The sequence below is a fragment of the Amphiura filiformis genome, unplaced genomic scaffold, assembly GCF_039555335.1.
Source record: "Amphiura filiformis unplaced genomic scaffold, Afil_fr2py scaffold_87, whole genome shotgun sequence".
Lineage (NCBI taxonomy): Eukaryota > Metazoa > Echinodermata > Ophiuroidea > Amphilepidida > Amphiuridae > Amphiura > Amphiura filiformis.
This window is the reverse complement of record NW_027305551.1, coordinates 304,547-327,000: the sequence shown is the minus strand read 5'-3', so window position 1 is coordinate 327,000 and position 22,454 is coordinate 304,547. Positions and strand designations below refer to the sequence as shown.

Sequence of the window (22,454 nt, the reverse complement as noted above, 5' to 3'; positions counted from 1 at the left end):
TAACCTAGGGTTTTGGTAGTGGCACTGATGTTTTACTGTGACTGGCATTTGCTTGTTTTATACAGAGCAGTTAATTGCTAATTTCTTGTTCATCATGGAACTCTCGGTATGCCAGCAAATTTGCGGGTAACAATACTAACAACACAAGGGTGTACAGCGCAACAGCAACATTACAGAACTGACCAGTCATGTTTGTGCAATAACACACATTCGCATCTTCCTATGCTATATACGCCACATGTACCGGTACTGTACGTAGTGCGAAAGTTCTATGATGAACATGAATTAATTATTTTCCTATAATGGTATAGACTAGAGTAGAACAACAGTGATCAAACAGAAGCTTACGTCATAGTTTGGAATTCTTTTCTGCAGAATACCCTACCAAATACAGGTTTTAAATGTACAAATTTGAGGGCGGTGCATACACTTGTAAATAAAAATTGTATGGCACTGCTAAGGGCAGCAACTAAAGTTTTATTCAGATTTCCTTTGACAGCTTAACCATCGCGTATACTATACGTTGAACAACTGAATTCATGCACAACGTGTGGACCAATATATTTTTTGTAAACATTTTAGGCCTATAACAAAATGTATATTTTGTACAATTGTACAACTATCGTTTCTACCCTATGACCTATAAAAGTTACCTGTTATCAAAGTGTCTGCAAAAAACTGGTCATCGCAAGTATCTTTGGTGCTGAAAACTAAGGATATTCACACAGGGACAGGCCGAAAACCTTACCTCGATCGTAAAATCCAGCCCATGCATGTCATAAATAATTCATTATTTCATTGTGTAAATGTCACTGATTGTGTCCATGTATTGTTATTGCACCTGCAAGTGCAGTTGTCACGCTGATTTTATACTCGATCGCTGGATCACCATGTGAATTTGCCTCGCGAAAACCTCTACAAGGTTGTTAAAACATCGAGCACGCTGACTGGCTTAGCAATTATCAAAGTAGTTTTGTAAACCAATCAGGTTAGACGTACTTTACTTGCGGGTCACATGGGGGTCACATTAATTAAGGCTGTTACGTTCATTGATTGGCTTACGATTGCAATAAATGGTTTTTGCAACCAATCACAAAACGGGTTATATGGCGCCCGGCCGTCGGATATTGTGCACAGTCCATGATGACGTCATGCCCCAGCGCCACGGGGTGGAGGCTTCGCTTGCCTGCATAAGCGAGCGAGTGGTATTAAGTCAGTTTCACACCTGTGATTTAGTGAAGCACATCATAAAATCTCTGAGCACATCCACAGCGCACTTGACAGATAAAAATGGAATTTGCAATTCTGAGCAACAGGATTCCATGAAATGGACGATTATGTAAGTTATTCTGCAGGATCGGTAATAATTAACAGCTGGTCTGCTGTATTTGAAGTGCATATTGAAGTTTGTAAGTTTGTGACTTCGTATGTTATGTGCAATAGATATTACAGGAAGCTTAAATTGGCACGCTTTCCTGCAATTTGTCTGTCGCTTACGAAAGTTATTACATGTATTAGGAGTTCAGGGCACGTCACACCGAGTGTGACGTGACCTCGCTGGGCATACACATACGTGCACGACGTCAAGCGTGTGCATTGGACCTTGTGCAAATAATACGCGCTGGACGGGTAGCAGTACGCTTAATTTGCAAAAGGAAATCTGAATAAAACTTAAGCATATATTCTACAGTAGAAATTTCAATTGAATGAACATAATCTTGATTCCTGACATTGCGTGATGATTGAAGTATTTTAATTAGTGTATCTAATTCCAAGGTCGCGCATTTGCGTTGTTGTTTGAAATACGCGACACACGATCCCAGCCCAGTTGAGTTGGACTTGGATTGCGTACTGCTGTTGTTGAAAAAAAAAGCGGTGACGTGTAACCAGTGACAGTGTTCATTCAATTGAAATTTCAACTTTCAAGTATAAAACTAAATTAAAAGATTAAGTTACACCATAACAAACATCAAACTCTCCCTCAAATACTCGAGCTGTGCAAAACATATTGCATAATGTGCAGTGGCAAGTTAAACCATTGCCATGTCAACAGCAATGTCATTGCCAATCATACAAATTGCCATTCAGGCAAACATGGCAAATGGCAGAGCCCGAGCATCGATTCTTTCACATGTTCACACTTGTTTGTTCATGTTGTTGGTAAACATACCGAGTGATTAATTCCCCACATAAGCACACTTAGAAGAGGTTCACTAGCTCGAAAGAGTTTCACTTTTTGTGTCACTGCTTTCATGTGCTTTTTCTTCGCTGTCGCACCAGACATTTTGATACCTCCTCAGTTCAGGCAGGTCCTCCGACCTCACCCACTCGCCAGCAGAAAATCGTGTTTTGATTAGATGCACAGTGATTGCTCGTCTTCTTTTGGTGTTGATCCCGAAAGCGATTTGCAAAATTCAAGGCTGAACCATTGTTTGAAAAGGTCTTCTACCGCCCTAGAAATCGGTAACAGGAAATGGCTAAATTATCTGCAGCAAACATATGGAATTACACACCGTAAATAGCTCAGTAAATGTAATCGAAGGATGAGAAAAGTGATTGCTCGTCCAGTGTCAATAGTGAGAAAATAGACCGCATAATTGATGTATCCCATAGATTAAGTAATTTGCCAATAAAAGACTACATAGTTATTAAATTTCTAAAAACATGCAAAAATAAACCAAGATAATTGATATTTAGATAATATAAGTGTAACATATTATATAAAACATCGCGAAAATGTAATTTTAAACATTTTTTAAGCCTTTGTATATAAAGATTTCTACACTACTCGTCTGATGAAATAAATTTATTCCAGGGGATGGACTTCCTGATTTTTTTCTAAGGTTTCTAGGTGAAGTGAATTTATAAAATTTGTAAAATAACAAATACATACAAAAGGTTTTTTCACAGTATTAAAAGTTTTTAGGAGCTTTCAATAATTGTTTAACTTTAGAAGCTTTCACTACAAATAAAAATAGTATTTATTCGATCTTAATTTGGAACTTTTATGTTCTTTTTAGAAACACATAATTGATTGGCAGTTGGCGGCGCTTTCTCTTGCAGCGACGATCCAAAACGAGCGAGTAAGTTGTGAATGTTGGCATTGGTTTTTGACCTGAAAATCCTTCAAAATTGTAAAATATCACCTGGGTGGCTTGGAAAGTGGTCTTTAATATTTACAGTATATTTGTAATTGTATTTCAGTGGCATATTTGTGATCATTTGGCCGAAAAATGAGCGGGTTACGGGCTGTCTGTAATGCTTAAAAACATCATTTTTGTCCGAATGCGTGCATGTTGAAATTGCTATGCAATCACGATTCTTCCAAAATGCATTATTTTAGCAAAATTACTGATCAATCTGAGAATTTTACCATACGCCAAACCTTAATGAATGCTAAAGAAATGGAATGTGGTTATTTTTTTATTATTATACTCATATGGAACCAAAACATGATCACCAAAACATGATCACAAAAACCAGACATTTGTCGTTGACTTTCTCAGTTTCTGCACTGTTTGTCATCAAAATAATAAATATTCTGTTGATGTTCAAATTTGGATGATAGTCAACTATATCTTTTAGAGCAAACAAAGGTTGCCTAATTTAAACATTCTAAAATTAGTTGAAGTGTAAAAAGTTCAAACAACATTTTTTATGCAATCGTCTGTCATGATCGGCTGTATTTATTGCCGAACTTCCATTGCTTTACACAGTGTCATGTCATGCTTCATCAATTTCTACTAGATTTCATTAGTAAATTGCAGTTCAAGTGATGATGTAACAGGATTAATAACTACGGTAGCAGGCATAGAAATAGGTAGAGAACCAGAAAGCCTTAACTCACAATGTTTGTGAGTTAGATTTCTGGTTCTCAACCCTCGGTGTATTAAATTGATGTGTGATTCATTGCTGCATTGTTGTGTCTATTGGTCGAATAATAAATAAATAAACCTTTTCAGTGTGTTTCAAACAGGGTTGCTGATTTTTTTTTAAATCAAAAAATGTAGATTTTTTAAATATTTAAATCTGATTTTTTATACATTTACCTAAATCAAATTTGTTAAAATTTATTTTTATTCCAAGAACTGCTACACCCTATGATAAAGTCAAAAAGACCAGTGGAATACTTGACATTATGTGCTAGGGCTCAAAACTGATAACTGAATCGGATGTCGTATCGGCCCGGTAATTGTGGTAAAAAAAAATAATTTTTTTATTTTTTTACAAATTTTTTCAAAAGTTTTCAGTTTTCAAGTTGATAATTGCCTTGGATTTTCACTGGAAAGGCAAGGCAGCATGGCAATTTGTAATATTTCAAAAGGGCATCATGGCAACGGTTGAAAATTTGAGAAGGGCACCAAGGCAATTTTTCAAAAGCGAATAAAGTCTGCACAAAAAGTAACTCAGCTGTTATAAATACGCCTATAGATTCAAAACAAATAATTGTTTTCACAATATTTCAACATAGAGAGAAGGATGATTTATTTACACGCATTTTGATACCCCATTTGTCAAATGTCGTTCAATATTAACAACACAGAAAAATACCCGAATTTAAAAGTTGCAGTTTACAGCGATCAATGGTTTATAATGCCAGCACTGTAAACACGTAAAGCCCGCCATTATCTTCGCGCTTACTTCAAATCAATACAAATAACTGCAACTTTTAAATTGGGGTATTTTTCTTTCAAAACACTGCTGTATTGTCAATATTGAACAAAATTGGACAAATGTGGTATCAAAATGCGCGTAAATAAACCATCCTTCTTTTTATGTTGAAATATTGTGAAAACAATTACTACCGTAAAATGGGATGACTTTGGACACTGGGGTGACTTTGGACACACATGGGAAAAACTATTATTTCATGTAGGCTGTTTTACCTTTTAATATTTCTAAGAATGTTTTTGTATGTTCTTATGTGGTAATGTATGGACATTACAAATGACTAAAGTTTTCCAGTATAATGTGTTATCTTGTATGTTTTTCAGAACTTTTTAGCGGGGTCCATAAAATACAGGATTTTTGTGGTGGTCAAACTTTTGGTACTCCACCGGAACATAAGAGTGGAAACTCAAGCCTGTTGGTTGGAAAGTAAACACAGATGAATCAAGAACCTACCTGGATAGTCATGATATCTAGCCACTCTTAAGAATTTAAAAGCAGGCTGTGTCCAATGTCACCCCAGGGTTTGGCTTCCTTTCCGGGGTGACTTTGGACATAACAAATGAATACAAAAAATTTGACACTTTGTTAAAAATACACCACAGTGACCATGCCCTACCACAACAGTGTCCTCTGTGCTCCTACCCACCTCACAACTACTTCCACCCTCTCCATTGCTCTACTCTTCAAGTCGGGGTGACATTTTCGGGTAATTTTGTACCCGGGTACCCGGAGTATTTTTCGGGGGGGTAACGGGGTATTTGAAATTAAAAAAAAAAAAAAAAAAAAAATTTTTTTATTTTTTTTTAAGTTTTTATTTTTCGGTTTTAGTAGTGTCTCTGGACCTAGACCTAAATGCCAGGATCATTCATGGTTGACCTAAAAAAAAAAAAAAAAAAAAAAAATTTCAAGATATTTTGTTATTTTTTATATGAAAATTGATAATTTGTATTCATGTCATAGTCTATTAATGATTTCAAAATGTATTGAATTTGAATGCATTTTGAAATCATTAATAGAGTATGACATGAATACAAAGTATCAATTTTCATATTAAAATTAACAAAATATCTTGAATTTTTTTTTTTTTTTTTTTTTTTTTAGGTCAACCATGAATGATCCTAGCATTTAGGTCTAGGTCCAGGGACACTACAAAACCGAAAAATAAAACTTTAAAAAAAATTAAAATTTTTTTTTTTTTTTTTTTTAATTCGGTACCCGGGAGGGTATTTCCTACCCGGGTAATGTAATCTCGGGCGGGTACCCGTTTACCCGACCGAAAATGCCAGCCTTACTTTGGACATGCACTTGATTACATGGTGTCTAAAGTCACCCCAAACCCAGGGGTGACTTTGGACAAACTTTGCCCCCAAAAAATTATCGTAAAATAAAATAAACTCGAGTTGACCTTCTGGACATGAACTGTCCTCTATTGGTACTTGCCAAACCCAACATGAAACTCAAAATTCTACTGATCATTATAAAAATATTTACGACAATACATCAAAATTGTCCAAAGCCACCCCATGTTACGGTAGTTCTGAATCTATAGACGTATATGGTCATTTTCACGGTAAAGGGTGTAACTTTGGATTTTTAACATTTTGATCCGTAGTGTTCTAATAAAGCCACAGAATTCCATGATTTTTGGCCACATAAGTCATCTAGTTAGCAGCTACCTTGGGTAGCATAATCATCTTTGGGAGTTACTGCATTCAGTTTTAGCAGGCTTAAATGTACTTAATATTGCCATTTTGAAAAACTATAAAAAACAGTAACATTTTTGTAAAAGCCTGTGTTTTCTTCAGTTAGTTCATGGATAATTTTTCTTATCCTGAAAGTATGGTCATATGTTCAGTAAACACTGCCACATTAGATTTAATTGTGAAAAGCCCTGTATTTTTGAGAACCGAACTTCGATATTTGTCGTTTCGGAGGCTTCATGTTCCGTTAACAATTGTTAACAAACTTTGTGGGTATAGCTTTGGTTCATAATTCTTGGTTATTTCTTCACTTCTTCTTGATTCATAACAGTTGATATCTTAACTTGAAATGGGTAACTAAAATTAGTCGATTTGCAAGCTTTTAAAATTTTTATAAAATCTTGACTTCAAAGAGCCGTTTTTCCGTTAACTTTTTTGAAGCCTCCGAAACAAACTGTTCAGCTAGCTTGGGCAAATATAAATAAAAGAGCTTGTCCAATCTATTTATCAAAATGTATTAAAGTAGATCCTCAAGTCACTTGTTTTTAAATCGTGGAGATATATATCACCGTTTGAAAATGGGACCCAATACAAACTTTCCGTTAACACTTGAAGCCTCCGAAACAAATGAAGCCTCCGAAACAACAATAAGATTAATTATCATTGATATTTGCATTGTAATTGTTACTTGATATGTGCAGAATGTCATAAATTAAAAAAAAATTTGATATTATGGTTAATGTTTGAAAAATTTACTGATACCCAAGAAAGCCTGTTTCGGAGGCTTCACATGCAAAAAACACCATACTTAACAAATGGGTGAAAAAATTAATGTGTGATTAATCTACAATATCTGCTGCATAGAATCATTAATTCAATACACACAAGAAAATAACAGCTTAGAATATCCCAACAGTGTTGTTTTCAAAAAAACTACTTCTGTAATGTTTAACCGTTGTTAACATGAAGCCTCCGAAACAAAAAAAATGACTTGCTGTGATAATTTAATTTTTGTCACAACTGAAATTCAATACTTAAATGCAAAGCATGAAAATTGGTAATTGTGATATTTTTTACCTATTTTTTCATGTCAACTTGTAGTAGTTAGCCAAATATTTTACTTTTATGATCACCTGTGTTGTTAACTGAAGCCTCCGAAACACAAATTGCTTGAATTGCCAATTCTAAAAAATAACTCCAATTTCTGTGAAACTTGGCTGGTAGGTTCCTTTCATCAAGTAGTATTTATACATGAAGTTAGACATTCAAATTATTTTAGGAACCCAATTAAAACTTAAAAAATATGTTTAAGGTTGGGAAATTTCCATTGTAAATGACACGTTAAAAATTTTCAAAACTGCAATTACAAACATAGCAAAACATGGTATAAAATTTAACTTATATCTGTTGACTTACTTTGGAATGGGATTTCACATGTATTCCAGCTTTCATGTCATAATTTTCTGAGCATATGTAAAATACATTTTTTCTTAGATTTTAACCAAAATGTTATGGAAATGTCAAATTTTTTATTAGAAACCAAAAGGTTTAAGCCTTGAAACATTATTTTACTAGAATTTAAGTTGCTTCTATGCATGATTTCAGTAAACAGAAACATATTTAAGTGGTTTGAAATTTTGACCCTAAAAATCAAAAGTTACACCCTTTACCGTGAAAATGACCATATATAACAGCTGAGTTACTTTTTGTGCAGACTTTAGATGCATTGCTGTCAGCTGAATTCAACACCAAAGTAAAATTTGACTCAACTTTACACTAAAACTATCCTGATTGCTCAAAAAACCTGCTTAAATAATACAAAGCAATCAAAAATCAACAGTTTAATTTACTTAAATTTTGCGATCCCTAGTTTTGAGCTGCAAAACTGACTCGAAACAGCTGTAACTTTGGTAATAATATTGATCAAATTCGCCGGGATAAAAACTATTTCGTGCAAAACATCTAGAGATGGAGTCACATCAGTGAGTCACATGTACACAAGATAAGATGATACCGGAAGGGTATCGCCATCGGTTTGCAATGGGAAGTCAATGTTGACTAATCGAGAGATCAATTGATTTGCCCAGCTCGGATTTTGTTCATGACACAAGGAATCTTAGTTACTAACAGCGTTTCTGATTGGTCGATAGTACGCTGAAGGTATTTCTCTGACCAATCGGAAAAATGAAGTCAGATTTCTAGCAATCAGATAATGTATAAAAGCCGATGTGATTGGCTGAATATGTAAGCTTACGTAGGGGTAATGAATATTAATTCACAACAAACTATTGTGTATACTGTGATTGATAGCTGGGTTACGATGCTCAAAATAGCGATCATGTTCAAGATTTTCAATTTTATTTTTCCACAATTTTTCGGGTTTTTTACCAGTTATGATTTTATAATGAAGGGGCAGGGCTGGCCGGCTAGGGCACCACAGCAACTTCATTAGAGGGCACGGCAAGTATACTGCCGTCGGTAAAGGACATATTTTGAGCGCATTACGGCAATGGGGGTGGGCACCCACGGCAATATGCCGTCGGTGCTGTGGGTTAATTCGAGGGCTGATACTAATACTACTTACATGGCGGCACTCAAGGAAATTGAATAGAAAATGATATTTTTGTGGTAAATACAACAAAATTACACCCGTAAGTGCACCATCAAGCAAGAATCTGGTGAGATTCTACCATAATTAGGCAAGGAATGGATGGAAGTTTGAGTCATAATATTGAGGTTTTGTCCATGCAATTTAGTGATCGTCACTGACAAGACTGGTTTTAAGCTTTCTCACATGATTTAGCATGGAAATGTTTGCATTTTTGTCAATTTTTCCAGAAAAATTGAAGGGGGGCATTTATTAGAGGGAAGCGTTTATTACAGACAATACGGTATGTCATATTGAATGATCCATTTGAAATAGGCTATTTTTAAAAAGCTACCACTAAGAGACTAGAACAGGTTCAAACTCATTGTGTTGTCAGAAACAAGCAGATCTCGCCTATCTGCTGATTTTTTTGTAAGTTTTGGTGGCTATGAAAAGAGCCGTTCACTGAAGACTGCCCCTTGTCTACAGAAAACAAGCAGACCTCGCCTATCTGCTAAATTAAAGGTTTGTTGGCTCTGAAAAAGCTGTTCAATGAAGACTGCTCCTTGTCAACAGAGAACATGTAGACTGCATATACTGTAGTAGAAGTATACGGCTTACCAGGAACCGTTTGGCCACTCATGGACCGATTGATTGATTGTATGCACGATGAGCGTTTATATCACTTAATTGCGGACGTGGTACAGATTAGCGGCTCTGTGATTGATTGTTTAAAAATAGAGAGCGCCACATACGATGTGATAAGGATTAGCGGCTCTGTGATTGATTGTTTGAAAATAGAGAGCGCCACATACGACTGACGTCTTTGCCGTCATTTCTATTGATAGTAGGACCATGTTTAGGGTCCCAATTTCAGTCAAACTCCTTAGCTAAAATGCAAGTAAACATTTAGGGCAGGAATTTCAATGATAGGACAAAGTTTTTTCTTGCAATTTCACCCCCAAATTTCAAACACAGACTTAACACATTTTTATCCAAGATGATGGTGTGAGAAGGGCCCCCTTAACTTACTTACTGAAAGGTTTCAAGGAAGGTTTGTTATTAGGGTTGGTATATTTTGCAAGGGTCATTCAGTACATTGTACCTACCCTCAAGCATTCACCCTTTTTCACCTTCATGGTTTTGTATACTACAAGTTTATGCATCACCTTGCTTTCACTGTTTGCTCATAGATTTACAGTCAGACTGCACTGCACTGTTGGGCCAAGCTTCACCATGCATCAAAAAGTTTTCCATTGTCTCACCATTCATATCTCCAGATGGTTCAGTTATTCACCATCAGTTCACCATAACGTCTAAAAGCTTAGGTCAAGCTTCACCTTGACCATTCATTTATTAGTTCAAGCTTCATCCAGTAAGTCATTTATGTTAGTCCAAGCTTTACCATCAGTAAGATGGTGAAGCCTGGCATGGCTTGAGAACAGTGGGTCCAATATTCGCAGTTACGCCTACATTATGTTGGACATGCGAGGGCCTGCTGGAGGATGACAACATATGTTAATGCCATGGACACACTAGCCTGCCACGTAGTAAGCAATGTGTGTTGATTTTGGATTGGGTGCGAATGGGTGTGCTCAAACTCAAACATCCTAAAAGAGCTTCCTGAAATCTGTCCCAAAGTGGAGTAGTAGTATTGTAGAACATTAAAAATTTGTCTTAAATTTTGGAACAAAAAATCTGGGTTAGGATGTGCTAGTTTCACAGTGAATGTTTTTATTTGTCATGAAATTTATAAATTCATTTATTTCTTTGCATTTTCTTTTATATTTTAGGAATCTCTGGAAACAAAAAAGTTTTGACTCTGTATCCGAATAAGCTGCCATTGATAAACCATGCCTCCAAAAAGGTCAGCTCGGTTGAGTAACAAGATGAACAGGTCAGGTGATACTGCGGGAGAGGAGCAATCTGAAGTTGAAGAATCTCCCAGGAAAGTAGCCAAGACTAACAAATCTCAACCAGTAGACAAGCCTAAAAAATCTCAAATGGCAGACAAGCTTAAAAAATCTCAACCAGAGTCTCAAGTACCTCAACCAACAGAGGAGTCTCAAGCACCTCAAGCAGCTGAAGAGTCATCAGAACCACCTAAAGCACAAGAAGTGCAGGTACAAGAAGCATCATCGGAACCACCTAAAGTGCAAGAACCACAAGTACAGGAAGCACCATCAGAACCACCTGAAGTTCAGGTACAGGAGGCACCATCAGAAGCTCAGGCACAGGAGGCACCATCAGAAGCTCAGGTACAGGAGGTACCATCAGAAGCTCAGGTACAGGAGGTACCATCAGAAGCTCAGGTACAGGAGGTACCATCAGAAGCTCAGGTACAGGAGGCACCAACAGAAGCACAAGTGCAAGAGACACAGTTAGAACCTCCTGTAACACAGTTACAGGAGGCAACGTCAGAACCACTTGAAGCGCAGGTTCAGGCAGCACTGTCAGAACTGCAGAAAGGCAGCACTGCCCAAGTGCAGGTCCAGGAAGCACCGTCAGAACCCCCTGTCCAAGCAACAGCAGCACAAGAAGCACCATTGGAACCACCTCAAGTGCAAGATGTGCAGATACAGATAGTACAAGAGGCACCACCAGGTCAGCATCAAGTACCCATTCAACAAGAGACACATAATGTACAAGAAGTAACAACAGAAGAAGGTACTGAACAAATTATTGTGCTTTCTATGGAAGTTGAAGAGCCAGCCACCAGTCAAGCAGCTTCCTCATTGGAAGCTCAGCAAGCTGCAGCCATTCTTGTTGAAACAGCGCAGAAAGAAATGACTTCAGCGCTACAAATAATTGAACACAATGCGCAATCACAAGAGCAGCCCATGGAAGTAGATCCATCGTCTGCGCAACCGATACCTGTTTCTGTTAGCGAAGTATCCGCTATGACCTCTGCTCCTACATCTGCCGCATCGCCCATTCCAAATCAAGGCCCCTCCCCTCCCATGTTATCCAGCACACCACTGCCTCCTGGTACCTCGCCAGAAACTCCTACATCAGCCCCGACCAGCATCTTGATTCAGGCGTTTGATTCTGCAGTCACACCGGTGTCATTGATACAGTCAAGTCCACAACAAGGGGAAGGTCAGCAAATTCAATATGTGTCATTTGATCAAGAATCATTGATGTCGTCGACGATAGGTAGTCCTGGCGTGCGCAAATGTGGTATATGTGGTAAAGTGTACAGGTGAGTTGCTTCAACATATCGTTGGGCAAGAAAAACCTCCTATGTGTCATTGGCCCCTGAACATGTTTAAAGCAAAACTTCCTATGTAACCTGCTGGCAGTTTTGTTTTATTCATGTTCAGGGGCAAACAGCACATAGGAGGTTGTTGCTGTCCAACGACGATATCTGGTCACTCTTCTCTAAACAGAAATGGGCCAAAACCACAAATTACTCTCTAATTGATAATGTAGCCTCTCATGGCCAGATTCACAGCTGGGTATAATCCCTGGCACATGCCTGTGTAAATCAAGTGTCACTTACCCCCTGTACATCTCTATATTTGTATAACATGACAAAGGGGTTAGTGCAAGAAGGCCCTATATGTACTAGTAATAGCTGCTCTATGAACATTTGACAATTTTGGCTTTCTGTATTGTACACATCGACTGCTCAGTTCCAGAAGTGGTAATTACAATAGTTACCATGTGTAATAAGTACAATATACTGTGTGTGTAAATTGTCAAATGCTCACAGGCAGCTAATGCACTTGTCCACTTCTGGCACTGAGCAGTCAACATCTAAAATATATTGCAGATGAGGTCCCTTGCACTGAACCAAATCCTCGATATGTATTTTAACATGAGCAAGCAAGATATCACTTAAAAAGAAAGAATTTTTATGTTAAATTTGAATATTGGACAATACATTGCTCTTTCTTTTAGAATATGTGAGAAAAATGCAATCTCTTTATCTCAGCTCAAAAATTTGATGCGAGCCTCATTACTGAACACTTTGTATTATACTTTTATGGCTCCACCATGAGGCATACTGTTTTTGCAATGTCCATACCACATCTTTAGGTGTATTGACTTAAGATATTCTAGAATAGGTACAGGCCATGGTGAGAAACTTTGGCCACTTCTTTTTTTTTTTGGTCTAATTTGAATGTTTGTTATAATGATAATGAACTAATTTGCATACTTTTTTCAAAAATATTATCTTTTTAACTTCTTGGGGTCTAATTTGCATATTCGTTATAATGATAGTGAACTAATTTGAATTTTTTTTAAATTTGTATTTAAAAAAGAATTTGTTCAAATTTTTTTTTTTTTCAAAATGTGGTTTTTTTTTACTAATTTTTTACAACAACGCATGTCAAAGTGGAGTCATTGAGGTTGATGCTTTGGGTCGAGAACCGTACAAGCCAAGAACGACAAAATTCTATGAAAATAGTACCTCCAGCGCATGGTCTCCTGTTCACCTCTGGTAAATGATTTGCACCATTTTCCTCAACTTTTACATCACCCTTTAACCCTTTAATAATTGTACTTTGCAGAAATCGCAATGGTCTTTACAAGCACCGGCTTGCCAAGCATCCACAGCTTGTCAATGCCAACAAACCAATTCACTGTCAAAACCCAGGCTGTGGATTTGACTGTCATCGTCTTGAAGTCCTTAGAGAACATATCACTGAAGCACATAAGATACCTATGACCATGATGACGGCCACATTTTCTAACATGGCTGGTGAGTAATTCAATTTTATTAGTAATTGATATTTTAAATTCGACAGAGGTATACCAGGCAACATTTCCAAGCAGAAAAATGTCCAAAGTCATCTTGAAAACCTGTTCCAAAATTGATTTTACCTAGACAAAGACAAACATATACGTTAGTCATTGCGACAATTATTTGCCCATATCAAGTGCAAAAGTGTGAATTACAAATTGATTATTAAATATGATAAATGTTGACCATAAATTAGATTAAAACATGTCACAATTTTAATAAATTTTCCCCTTATATTTCAAGTCAGTTCCTGCCCCCTTGGTACCGTGGACTGCTATCAGTATTAAAATGCAGACTGCTCTAATTTTCTAGAAGTCAATCAAAATGTTAGTGCTACTTACAGTGGTCCTGAAATTGAAGTTGAGCCTCATTATTATTACATACCTCCGTCCTCAGCCCTGCCAACTTTTCATATTTAACTGGAATTATTTCTATTTTTGAGTTTTTGGAGGTACAAAAGAGGAACAGTTCTTAATTCTGAAATTCTTGATGATGATTTAGAGAATCACTTTTGACAATTTTAGACCCATTATAGAGGCTTAAAGAAGACTAAATCTTAGATGTAGCACACATGTAAGCACTGAAAGCTTACCTAGCCTTCAAATTACTTGACTGCCTATCTTTCAGAATTCATATTATGGAAGGAAAAGATTGAGAAAGAGAACTGTGCTAACTTTGTGAAGACCCGAGGCGCTAGCGTCAACACGCAGGGACCTAACAACAAGCATCGCTATTACTGTAGTCGGAGTGGGTTCCACAACTCAAAGAGCACGGGAAAGAGACGCAAAGTGACGACAAAGATGGGGGCATATTGTACAGCTGGTATCAATGTCCTTGAACACAAGAAAACAGGGTAAGTACTGGAGTTGTGTGATGAGAATCACAAAGAGGACTTGGAAAAAATATGGAATTCAGGAAAATCCTTCCTGGCTTTCCTTTCCTGAAACACTTTCCATGCAAAACAGTATTGTAATACACAATAATAGCAAATATTGTTAAGAAATATCAGCTATCAAGACTCAATGGTTTTCTAATGATTTAAAACACATTTTTATGCAACTCCATACTTAGGTAAAGGGGACAATATGCATGCTTACAAGCCAAAGTGCCCATCTCTATTTTGAAATGATTGGGCCAGGCTCCTCCATATAATAATACTGCAGGGAGATTGCTACGGCGATACCTGCTCCACAGCGAGTCTGTTATAAAGCTGGTACCCATTTGTACACCTGGGTGGGGAGAGGGAATAGGGTTGAAGAGCCTTGCCTAAGTGCACAACACATTGACGCTACAGGGACTCGAACCCATAACCTCAAGCTACCTTGCGATTATGAGTCAAAGTCCTAGAATGCTGCGCCACTGTGTCTGCCAATGCTTAAAGGGTGCATTTATCTATATAAGGTAGGGAAAACAGTAGGGATGCAATTAGGTTGCAAATGTTAAACATATGTAATGAAGGAAATCAAAATGTTTGCTTGACTCCAGGGAGATCCAAGCCGAGGCATGCATCACTCATCATGGTCATCCTATTCAGTTGGAATACCTCAAGATCCCAGCCAAAGACAAGAGAGAGATTGCCAGCAAGATAGTCAAGGGCAAGAAGTGGGACCACATCTTGCAAGAATACCATGAGAGTGGTCTGAAACAAGGTAAGTAGGGAATCAATCCTGCTCCTCCTCCCTCTGTGTTCCTTTTCCACCTCCTCTTCTCCTCCTGATTCTGTTCTTTCCTTCCTGTTCCTGCTCTCCCCTCTTGTTCCTGTTCTTCCCCTCCTGCTCCTGATCTCCCCCTCCTGCTCTTCTCCTCCAGCCCTTGCTCTTCCCCTCCTGCTCTTCTCCTCCTGATCCTGATCTTCCCCTCCTGAACCTGCTCTTCTCCTCCTGAATCTGCTCTTCTCCTCCTGCTCCTGCTCTTCCCCTCCTGCTCCTGCTCTTCTCTTCCAGCTCCTGCTGTTCCCCTCCTGCTCTTCTCATCCTGCTCCTGCTCTTCCCCTCCTGTTCTTCTCCTCCTGCTCCTGCTCTTCAACTACTGAACCTGCTCTTCTCCTCCTGCTCCTGTTCTTCCCCTCCTGTTCCTGCTCTTCCCCTCCTGTTCCTGCTCTTCCTCTCCTGCTCTTCATCTCCTGCTCCTGCTCTTTACCTCCTGCTCCTGCTCTTTACCTCCTGCTCTTCTCTTCCAGCTCCTGCTCTTTACCTCCTGCTCTTCTCTTCCAGCTCCTGCTGTTCCCCTCCTGCTCTTCACCTCCTGCTCTTCACCTCCTGCTGCTGCTCTTTACCTCCTGTTCTTCTCATCCTGCTCCTGCTCTTCCCCTCCTGCTCTTCTCATCCAGCTCCTCTTCTCCTCCTGCTCTTTACCTCCTGTTCGCCTCGTCCTGCTCCTGCTCTTCTCCTCCTCCTCTTCCCTTCCTGCTCCTACTCTTCTCCTCTTCATCTCCTCCCTTGTTTCTCCAAAGTCTCAGTATGCTGGTGCCAGTTAGTAGAATTTTAATGTTATATCAGTCTACTCCAGGCCTTAAAATGATATTTTTAAAGTAAATATTTGGGTTAGCATGCTATGGCATGTATGACTGTACAGTATAAGAGCACATTATTCAAAGCTATTTTCATGTGTATCTTGATTAATATTTTGTTTTTTAATTTCACTTGTGTAATTATAAGAGACGTGATAAAACATCTTTTTTGCAGCTGTTTAATTTAAACTCATTAAAACTCATTAGTCTCATTAGTCAATGTACATTGACTCCATAAACATTCAAGTTATTAATATTGGATGCAAAAAACATGTTGGTAATGTGGTACTACTGCCTTGAAAAATTGCTATGCAAAGTTTGGGAATTGCTATACAAAGCAAATGTTGCATAGCAATTTTTGCTGTGCAAAAAAAATGAGTTAAGGTGGTACTACACCCCTTGATCAATTTTGTGACTAAATTTGCATTTTCTCAAAATATAACTACACACTGGTAACAAAAGTTATGTATATTATAGGGGCAAGGAATCCAATTACTTAACTGAAATTTTAGTGATTCAAGACAAATGGTTCATTATATATGTTAAGAAATGAGGTACATTCTAGCGGTACCTCTTTTCTTATCATAAATAATGTACTGCTTGTCTTGAGCCACTTAATTTCCAGTGTAGTAACTGGATTCCTTGCCCCTATAACAAACACAACTTTTGTTTATACCAGTGTGTTATTAATTTTTGAGAAAAATGCAAAAATATTCACAAATTTATCAAGGGGTGTAGTACCACCTCAAATGAAAGTTTGCCCAATGAAATATTGGGTTCTTCCAGTTGAAATCCATACATTCCGTATGGAAGACATGACCTTAATCTCTCACACAGAGGGGTGGAGATGTCAAATGCAGCCACCCATTTAGGTAACCCCATATGAAATTTACACTCCCTGTGTGGAAGATTAAGGTCATGTGTTCTACAAGGGTTGTATGGATTTCAACTGGAATATCCCATTGTTTCCTAGTCTAATCTTTTTGTTTCATTTTATGTTCTCATGTTCTTTACTGATGTTGACAGAAAATTTTTGAATTTTGCTTTATGTTGCAGGCACAAGGAGTAGTATATTAACAAAAAAAGACCTCATGAACATACAGCGAATAGTCAAGAAGCACTTGCCTCCATCGGAACAAGGCGATGGGGTGAGCATCGATGATCAGCAGATTGAAATTGACAGTGCTGAATTTGATTGGATCCCTCCTCCATGTGCCACAGAATCCGAAACTGAAATAGCGGTGGAATCGCTGCAGCGTCTGGGAGAAGTCGTCACAACCAACGTGGCGACGCTGCGGGATACCCTTCTTGGGGACCTGGACCAAGTCGCGAGAAGTTGCAAAGATTGTCAAGATCGCGACAGTCTACTGACGGCAGGGAGCCACGTCAAAGCGGCGTTGAATGTGTTCAAAGAGATGCCAAATGCTGCCGGGGTGAACGGGGAAGGGTCATCGCGTACTCGTCCGGTCAGAGAACAGGTACTGAAAATAGCGGATGGTGCAGGTGGGGGAGATGGTAAAGTGGTGACGATGCAGACAGGTGCACAAAAAGGCGAACAGGTGGCGACGATAGAGATTGCGGCAGAGAGCGCTATGAATATATTAGAGTCGATGGAGAACAATACAAACTCGGATGTACGTGTACCTGCACCGGCAGAGGCAGCGGAAGGGGTGAGTAAGAGAAGCAATTAGGCCTAATGAAAAATGTTATATTGGGGTTAGGTCTCATGAAAAAATGTTGTATTTAGCTGGTCTCCACTATATTGAGAGCAGGTCTCTTATTTTATCCCATGAGAAAGAAAAGTTTTGTCTTTTCGAAACATTGGGTTTTTAACTTTGTTTATGTCTTGTGTTATTCCCCCATTGGATGTTGTGTCATATTTTCCTTGTTTTTAATTTTATCCATTGCTAGTGTGACACTGTTGTATCCTTTTGGAGCCATCCTTTGTTTCCCTGCTGGTCAGTTGGAACAGATTTTCCTGTTTTTATGTATTGGGGTAACAAGCTGAACAAAAGTAGGGTATACAGCGTATACTATATATGGTGATACACAGCTTTCAAAACCTGCATAATGAACCCCTAAGTGCAAATTATTATAGTTTCATAGGTGCCCGCAATGCCCTGCATACTTTTTGTTGTTACAACAAATCCTTCTGGTAAGTTAACAAATTTGGGTCTGGTTTCTGTTGTTCAGAGCAAAAGAACATGGTTATTCTGCCTTAAATGCAGATGGTTGCCTGGCAGTTGGATTTTGACATCTTCCTTAACTTAAAATTTGTAATAACATTAGGAAGCAATTTTAGACTTCTACGCTACTCAAATTTCACTCACCGGAGTGCTTTCATTGGGTCAACCGGCGTCTTCAGCTGATGTTATTGCTCAGATGCCGGTTGACCCGGTAAGTGCTCCGGTGAGTGAAATTTGAGTAGCGTAGAAGTCTAAAATTGCTTCCTATTTACGTTTACCGCTACGTATGAATATACATCATTATGTAATAACATTATTTTGTGCAAACGCCATCACCCAAACCACCACCTGAGTGACCTTGATTTTTGTTTTACCTTCTGGATATTTCAATGTAATAATTTCTTTCAAGTTTTATAAACATCTTAGGATTAAACTAGCATGAAAGTTCATCTGTGTTAGGATTAAAGTAAGTTGTTTCAGAAATATCTAATCATAGTGTACTTGATTGGTTCTTTATAGGAGGATGACATGCCAGTAATTACATATCGCCTTGTGCCTGCTGCGGCAGAGAACGCCACCTGCCCATTAGATTCCTTGGCAACGACATCACAGTATCGTACACTGGGTATCAGACTTACAAAAGAGATGTTATGTAAGTATGGGATGCCCTAACCTTATCCCTAACCATAATTCCATGGCATTCCTCTTTACACTATCTGTCCATTAGATTCTTCTTCTTCTTCTTCCGTATGATGAGTATTATCAGTTAGTAGATAATTAAATCTGGTCAACCAGAAAAACTCACTTTTGGTTAAATGGAATCACCAACGTTGCGGCCAAAACCTTTGGCCTTCAGCTGTGTGGATGATTTAGGGTCATCCAAGGTCAATCGATGAGGAAGTTGCTTGATGACCCGATCCCAACCATGTGACAGATTAACTACAGTAGCAGTAGCAGCTTATAGAGTATTATGAGCTGTCGTATATGTCCAAAGGTTTCACCTACAAGGTGAAAACTCAGAACTAAATCCTGCAAAACCTACCTCTAAGTTTGCCCTAACTATAATTCTATGGCACCCCTCTTTACAGTACCAGTGACAGAGAATTTGTCTTTATGTTTCGGTTAGTAATATCATTGAGACCCCTAACTACTTTACTTCTGTATCCAACAGACACACTGTCTTTGATATGTGAGAAGCATCAGATGGATCGCTTGTTATCCGGTGGTAATCTCATCAACAGAGAGGAGGTAGAGATCATCTGCTCCAAGCTTCCAGATGAGGTCATAGATGCTGATATGACGTCTATTAGAGTGTTACTGGAGAGAGATGCCTGGTATCTGCTAGAGAGTGCTGGTAAGAAAGTTGATTCTTTCTTTTATTAGTGCACATAAGATTGCAATATTGAACAAAATTTTATAATACGTAAAGTTAATCTTACAGTGTATCTCATCACAGTCTTTTGAGATACGACAGTGTGTGATGTAGACGACGAAATGGATTACATAACTATAGATTATTCTACTATACAGACAACTTTCCTAAAGATTTGAAATCAATATTTAACCCTAGTATGTGGTTTTTATTTTTTGAACAGTTGAGTTGAAACGTAATGACTGGAAGTGTGGCCTATGCGACAAGGTGACGGGCAAACTGCATATGATCCGCTGCTGCTCATGTAATAACTGGTTCCATTGGTGAGTAGATACTTTTATGCCATTTGCTTAAATGTTTGTTATGTTTTTGAGAATATAAACTAGTATTGGATATACAGCAAGTGATACTGAGAGAGAAAGATGTACAATCATAATTTGGTCCAGTTACGTGACAAAACTGCCCAAGATTATGATTTCATTTTTGAGCGAGAGTGATAGCGGATCAACAAAATCAGAGCCCTCATGATATGACGTAAGTCCAGTCTACTCTAGGGATTTGGGCATAAATAAAGGCTATAGCAATAGCCATGTGGACGAATTTTCTGTTTTGGTTTCTGTTTTCAGGGTCCAATTTCAGACAGGGACAGGGAGTTTTGGTGAAACTGACGGATACTTGTCAAATTCTAGCCAAGACCCTGATGGATGGGTGGGGGCTGAAGAGGCACACATAGCTTTGCACTTGGATAAGAGAGCAATACATCAAAGAGGTCAAGAGACTAACCTTACAAATTGCTCCATTAACTCCCAATATTTCTTTTACACAGGGTGTGTGTAGAGATAGAGGAACAGCCAACTGAGGAGTGGTTCTGCCCAGGGTGCATTCTGAGGAAGAGGTTGGTATTTAATGAAACACAGTCAAGTTAAAGGTAAAAGTCACGCGGGAGCTATGCTCACAGGCTGGGGTGCCCATCTATATTTGTCTTTTGGGTACAAACCATGTTTTGAATTTTGTCACAAGTGGGGTATCAAGCTGCAGCTAACCAAATTCTCTCTACATTCATAGCAATATTAGTGTTTTCATAGGCATATATCCTGTGGGATGAATCCCCCAATATTTTGAGGGGGAGGTGGGGTGGTCCATACAATCATTCCCCTCCCCTAATTTTGACACCTTTATGTGGGTTTCTGACCAAATTATCTCATATTTGACCATTTTAGTTTTAAAAGTGCCATTTTTTGCGCTCTGTGTGCAAACTTGTTCCACTTTTGCCATTTTAGCTTCCAATATGCCAAACATTTTTTGAGCGAACCCAAAAGGTGCTGGATTCACCATACTTCAAGAATTTTTTTCCAACCTCATCCCCCAACTGGAAAAGCCAAATACTATGCCCATTATAGTTTGTCTCATTTTCAGTTGAGAGTACCGCCATTTTGGATTTCACAATGCCAGATTTGAATCGGTGCGTTTACGTGGTTGCATGGCCAGCGTACGGACAAATCGCCCTTCTATATGTGTGTATACGGTCCACGCCCCGCAAGATTAGATTAGCATGTAATTTGAATCTGCCGCTGCAAAATCAAACATGGCGTTACTCTCAACTTGAGACAAGACATACTATAGCGGACATAGCCTGCTCTAAACCTGTGATAATGACTTCACATTTTCTATCTTCTCATCATGTCCATTCAATTTTTTTTTCAGAATGCAAGCTATTCAAACCAGACAATCAACCAAGCAAATAGCTGCACATCAACAGGTCGGCAATGAATGAAACCTTAACCAGCAGAAATCAAGGGATTATTGCATGAACACCTTATCAGCAATAGCTGCCCTATAAACATTTTGCAATATCTATATTCTATATTGTACACATCGTCATTGGGCAGGAAAAACCCGTGTCATTGGCCCCTGAACATGTTTAGAGCAAAACCTATATAACCTGTTGGTAGTTTTGTTTTGAACATGTTCAGGGGCCACAAGCACATCCTGCCTAACGCCAGAAAAAATATGACACCTGGCAGCTATTGCAGATAGGGCTCCCTGCACTTACCCCTTTGATATTATGTGGAATTGAAATATAACTGGACACTGTGTTATGTGGGAACCTTCGAGGTATACTGTAAAAGGTTGTGAATGTCATTCCAAATGAAATTTGTTATTGTATACAACTTATTCAGTGATCAGTCGGCACATTGTATGCCTAGGAGCATGTTCAGCCATCTTGGGAATGTGTGTTTGTATAGAAAAACCAACATTTTTAACATGCATCAAAATAAACCTTGAATAATAATAAAATATCCTACACACCCGTTCAACTGAGTGGATAATGTCAGTCAGACCTTTGGTAATAATCCACCTGACTGAAATCATCATCCATGGAGTTGAACGCTGACCGACTGAAATTGGAATTGAGGTACACTCACTATTCCATTTAAAATCCACACTTACCCTGTGGAAGATTTTGGAAATATCTTCTACAGGGTGAGTATGAACTGCAAATGGAATGAGCATGTTAGGCAGCTCCATTTGAATTTCATACACCCTCTGAGAAAGATTCAACCTGAATCTTCCCCTGAGGGAGCGTGAGTTTCAAATGGAGCTGCTAATGTGTAAATTCCATTTGAAATTCATACTCCCTCTGTGGAAGATATTTCCAAAATCTTCCACAGGGGTAGT

General features: G+C 38.4%; 1 protein-coding gene across 1 annotated transcript; it reads left to right on the top strand.

Moving 5' to 3' along the window:
• Window positions 1-3,020: 3,020 nt before the first annotated feature.
• On the top strand, window positions 3,021-21,996 carry LOC140144845 (uncharacterized). The gene is made up of 11 exons (XM_072166649.1): window positions 3,021-3,083; window positions 10,752-12,160; window positions 13,476-13,666; window positions 14,336-14,561; window positions 15,194-15,357; window positions 17,274-17,887; window positions 18,923-19,055; window positions 19,575-19,757; window positions 19,999-20,098; window positions 20,602-20,670; window positions 21,480-21,996. Exons 2-11 carry the CDS (start codon window positions 10,812-10,814, stop codon window positions 21,547-21,549), a joined length of 3,099 nt encoding a protein of 1,032 aa, XP_072022750.1. The 5' UTR covers window positions 3,021-3,083; window positions 10,752-10,811; the 3' UTR covers window positions 21,550-21,996.
• The last annotated feature ends 458 nt before the right edge of the window (window positions 21,997-22,454 follow it).

Excerpts from the sequence above, each read along its gene's own strand:
- LOC140144845 (XM_072166649.1), top strand. The coding sequence starts at position 10,812 with ATGCCTCCAAAAAGGTCAGCTCGGTTGAGTAACAAGATGAACAGGTCA. Across the intron at positions 19,056-19,574 it reads ACTTACAAAAGAGATGTTAT|ACACACTGTCTTTGATATGT; the intron begins GTAAGTATGGGA and ends TGTATCCAACAG. Across the intron at positions 20,099-20,601 it reads TGTAATAACTGGTTCCATTG|GGTGTGTGTAGAGATAGAGG; the intron begins GTGAGTAGATAC and ends TCTTTTACACAG.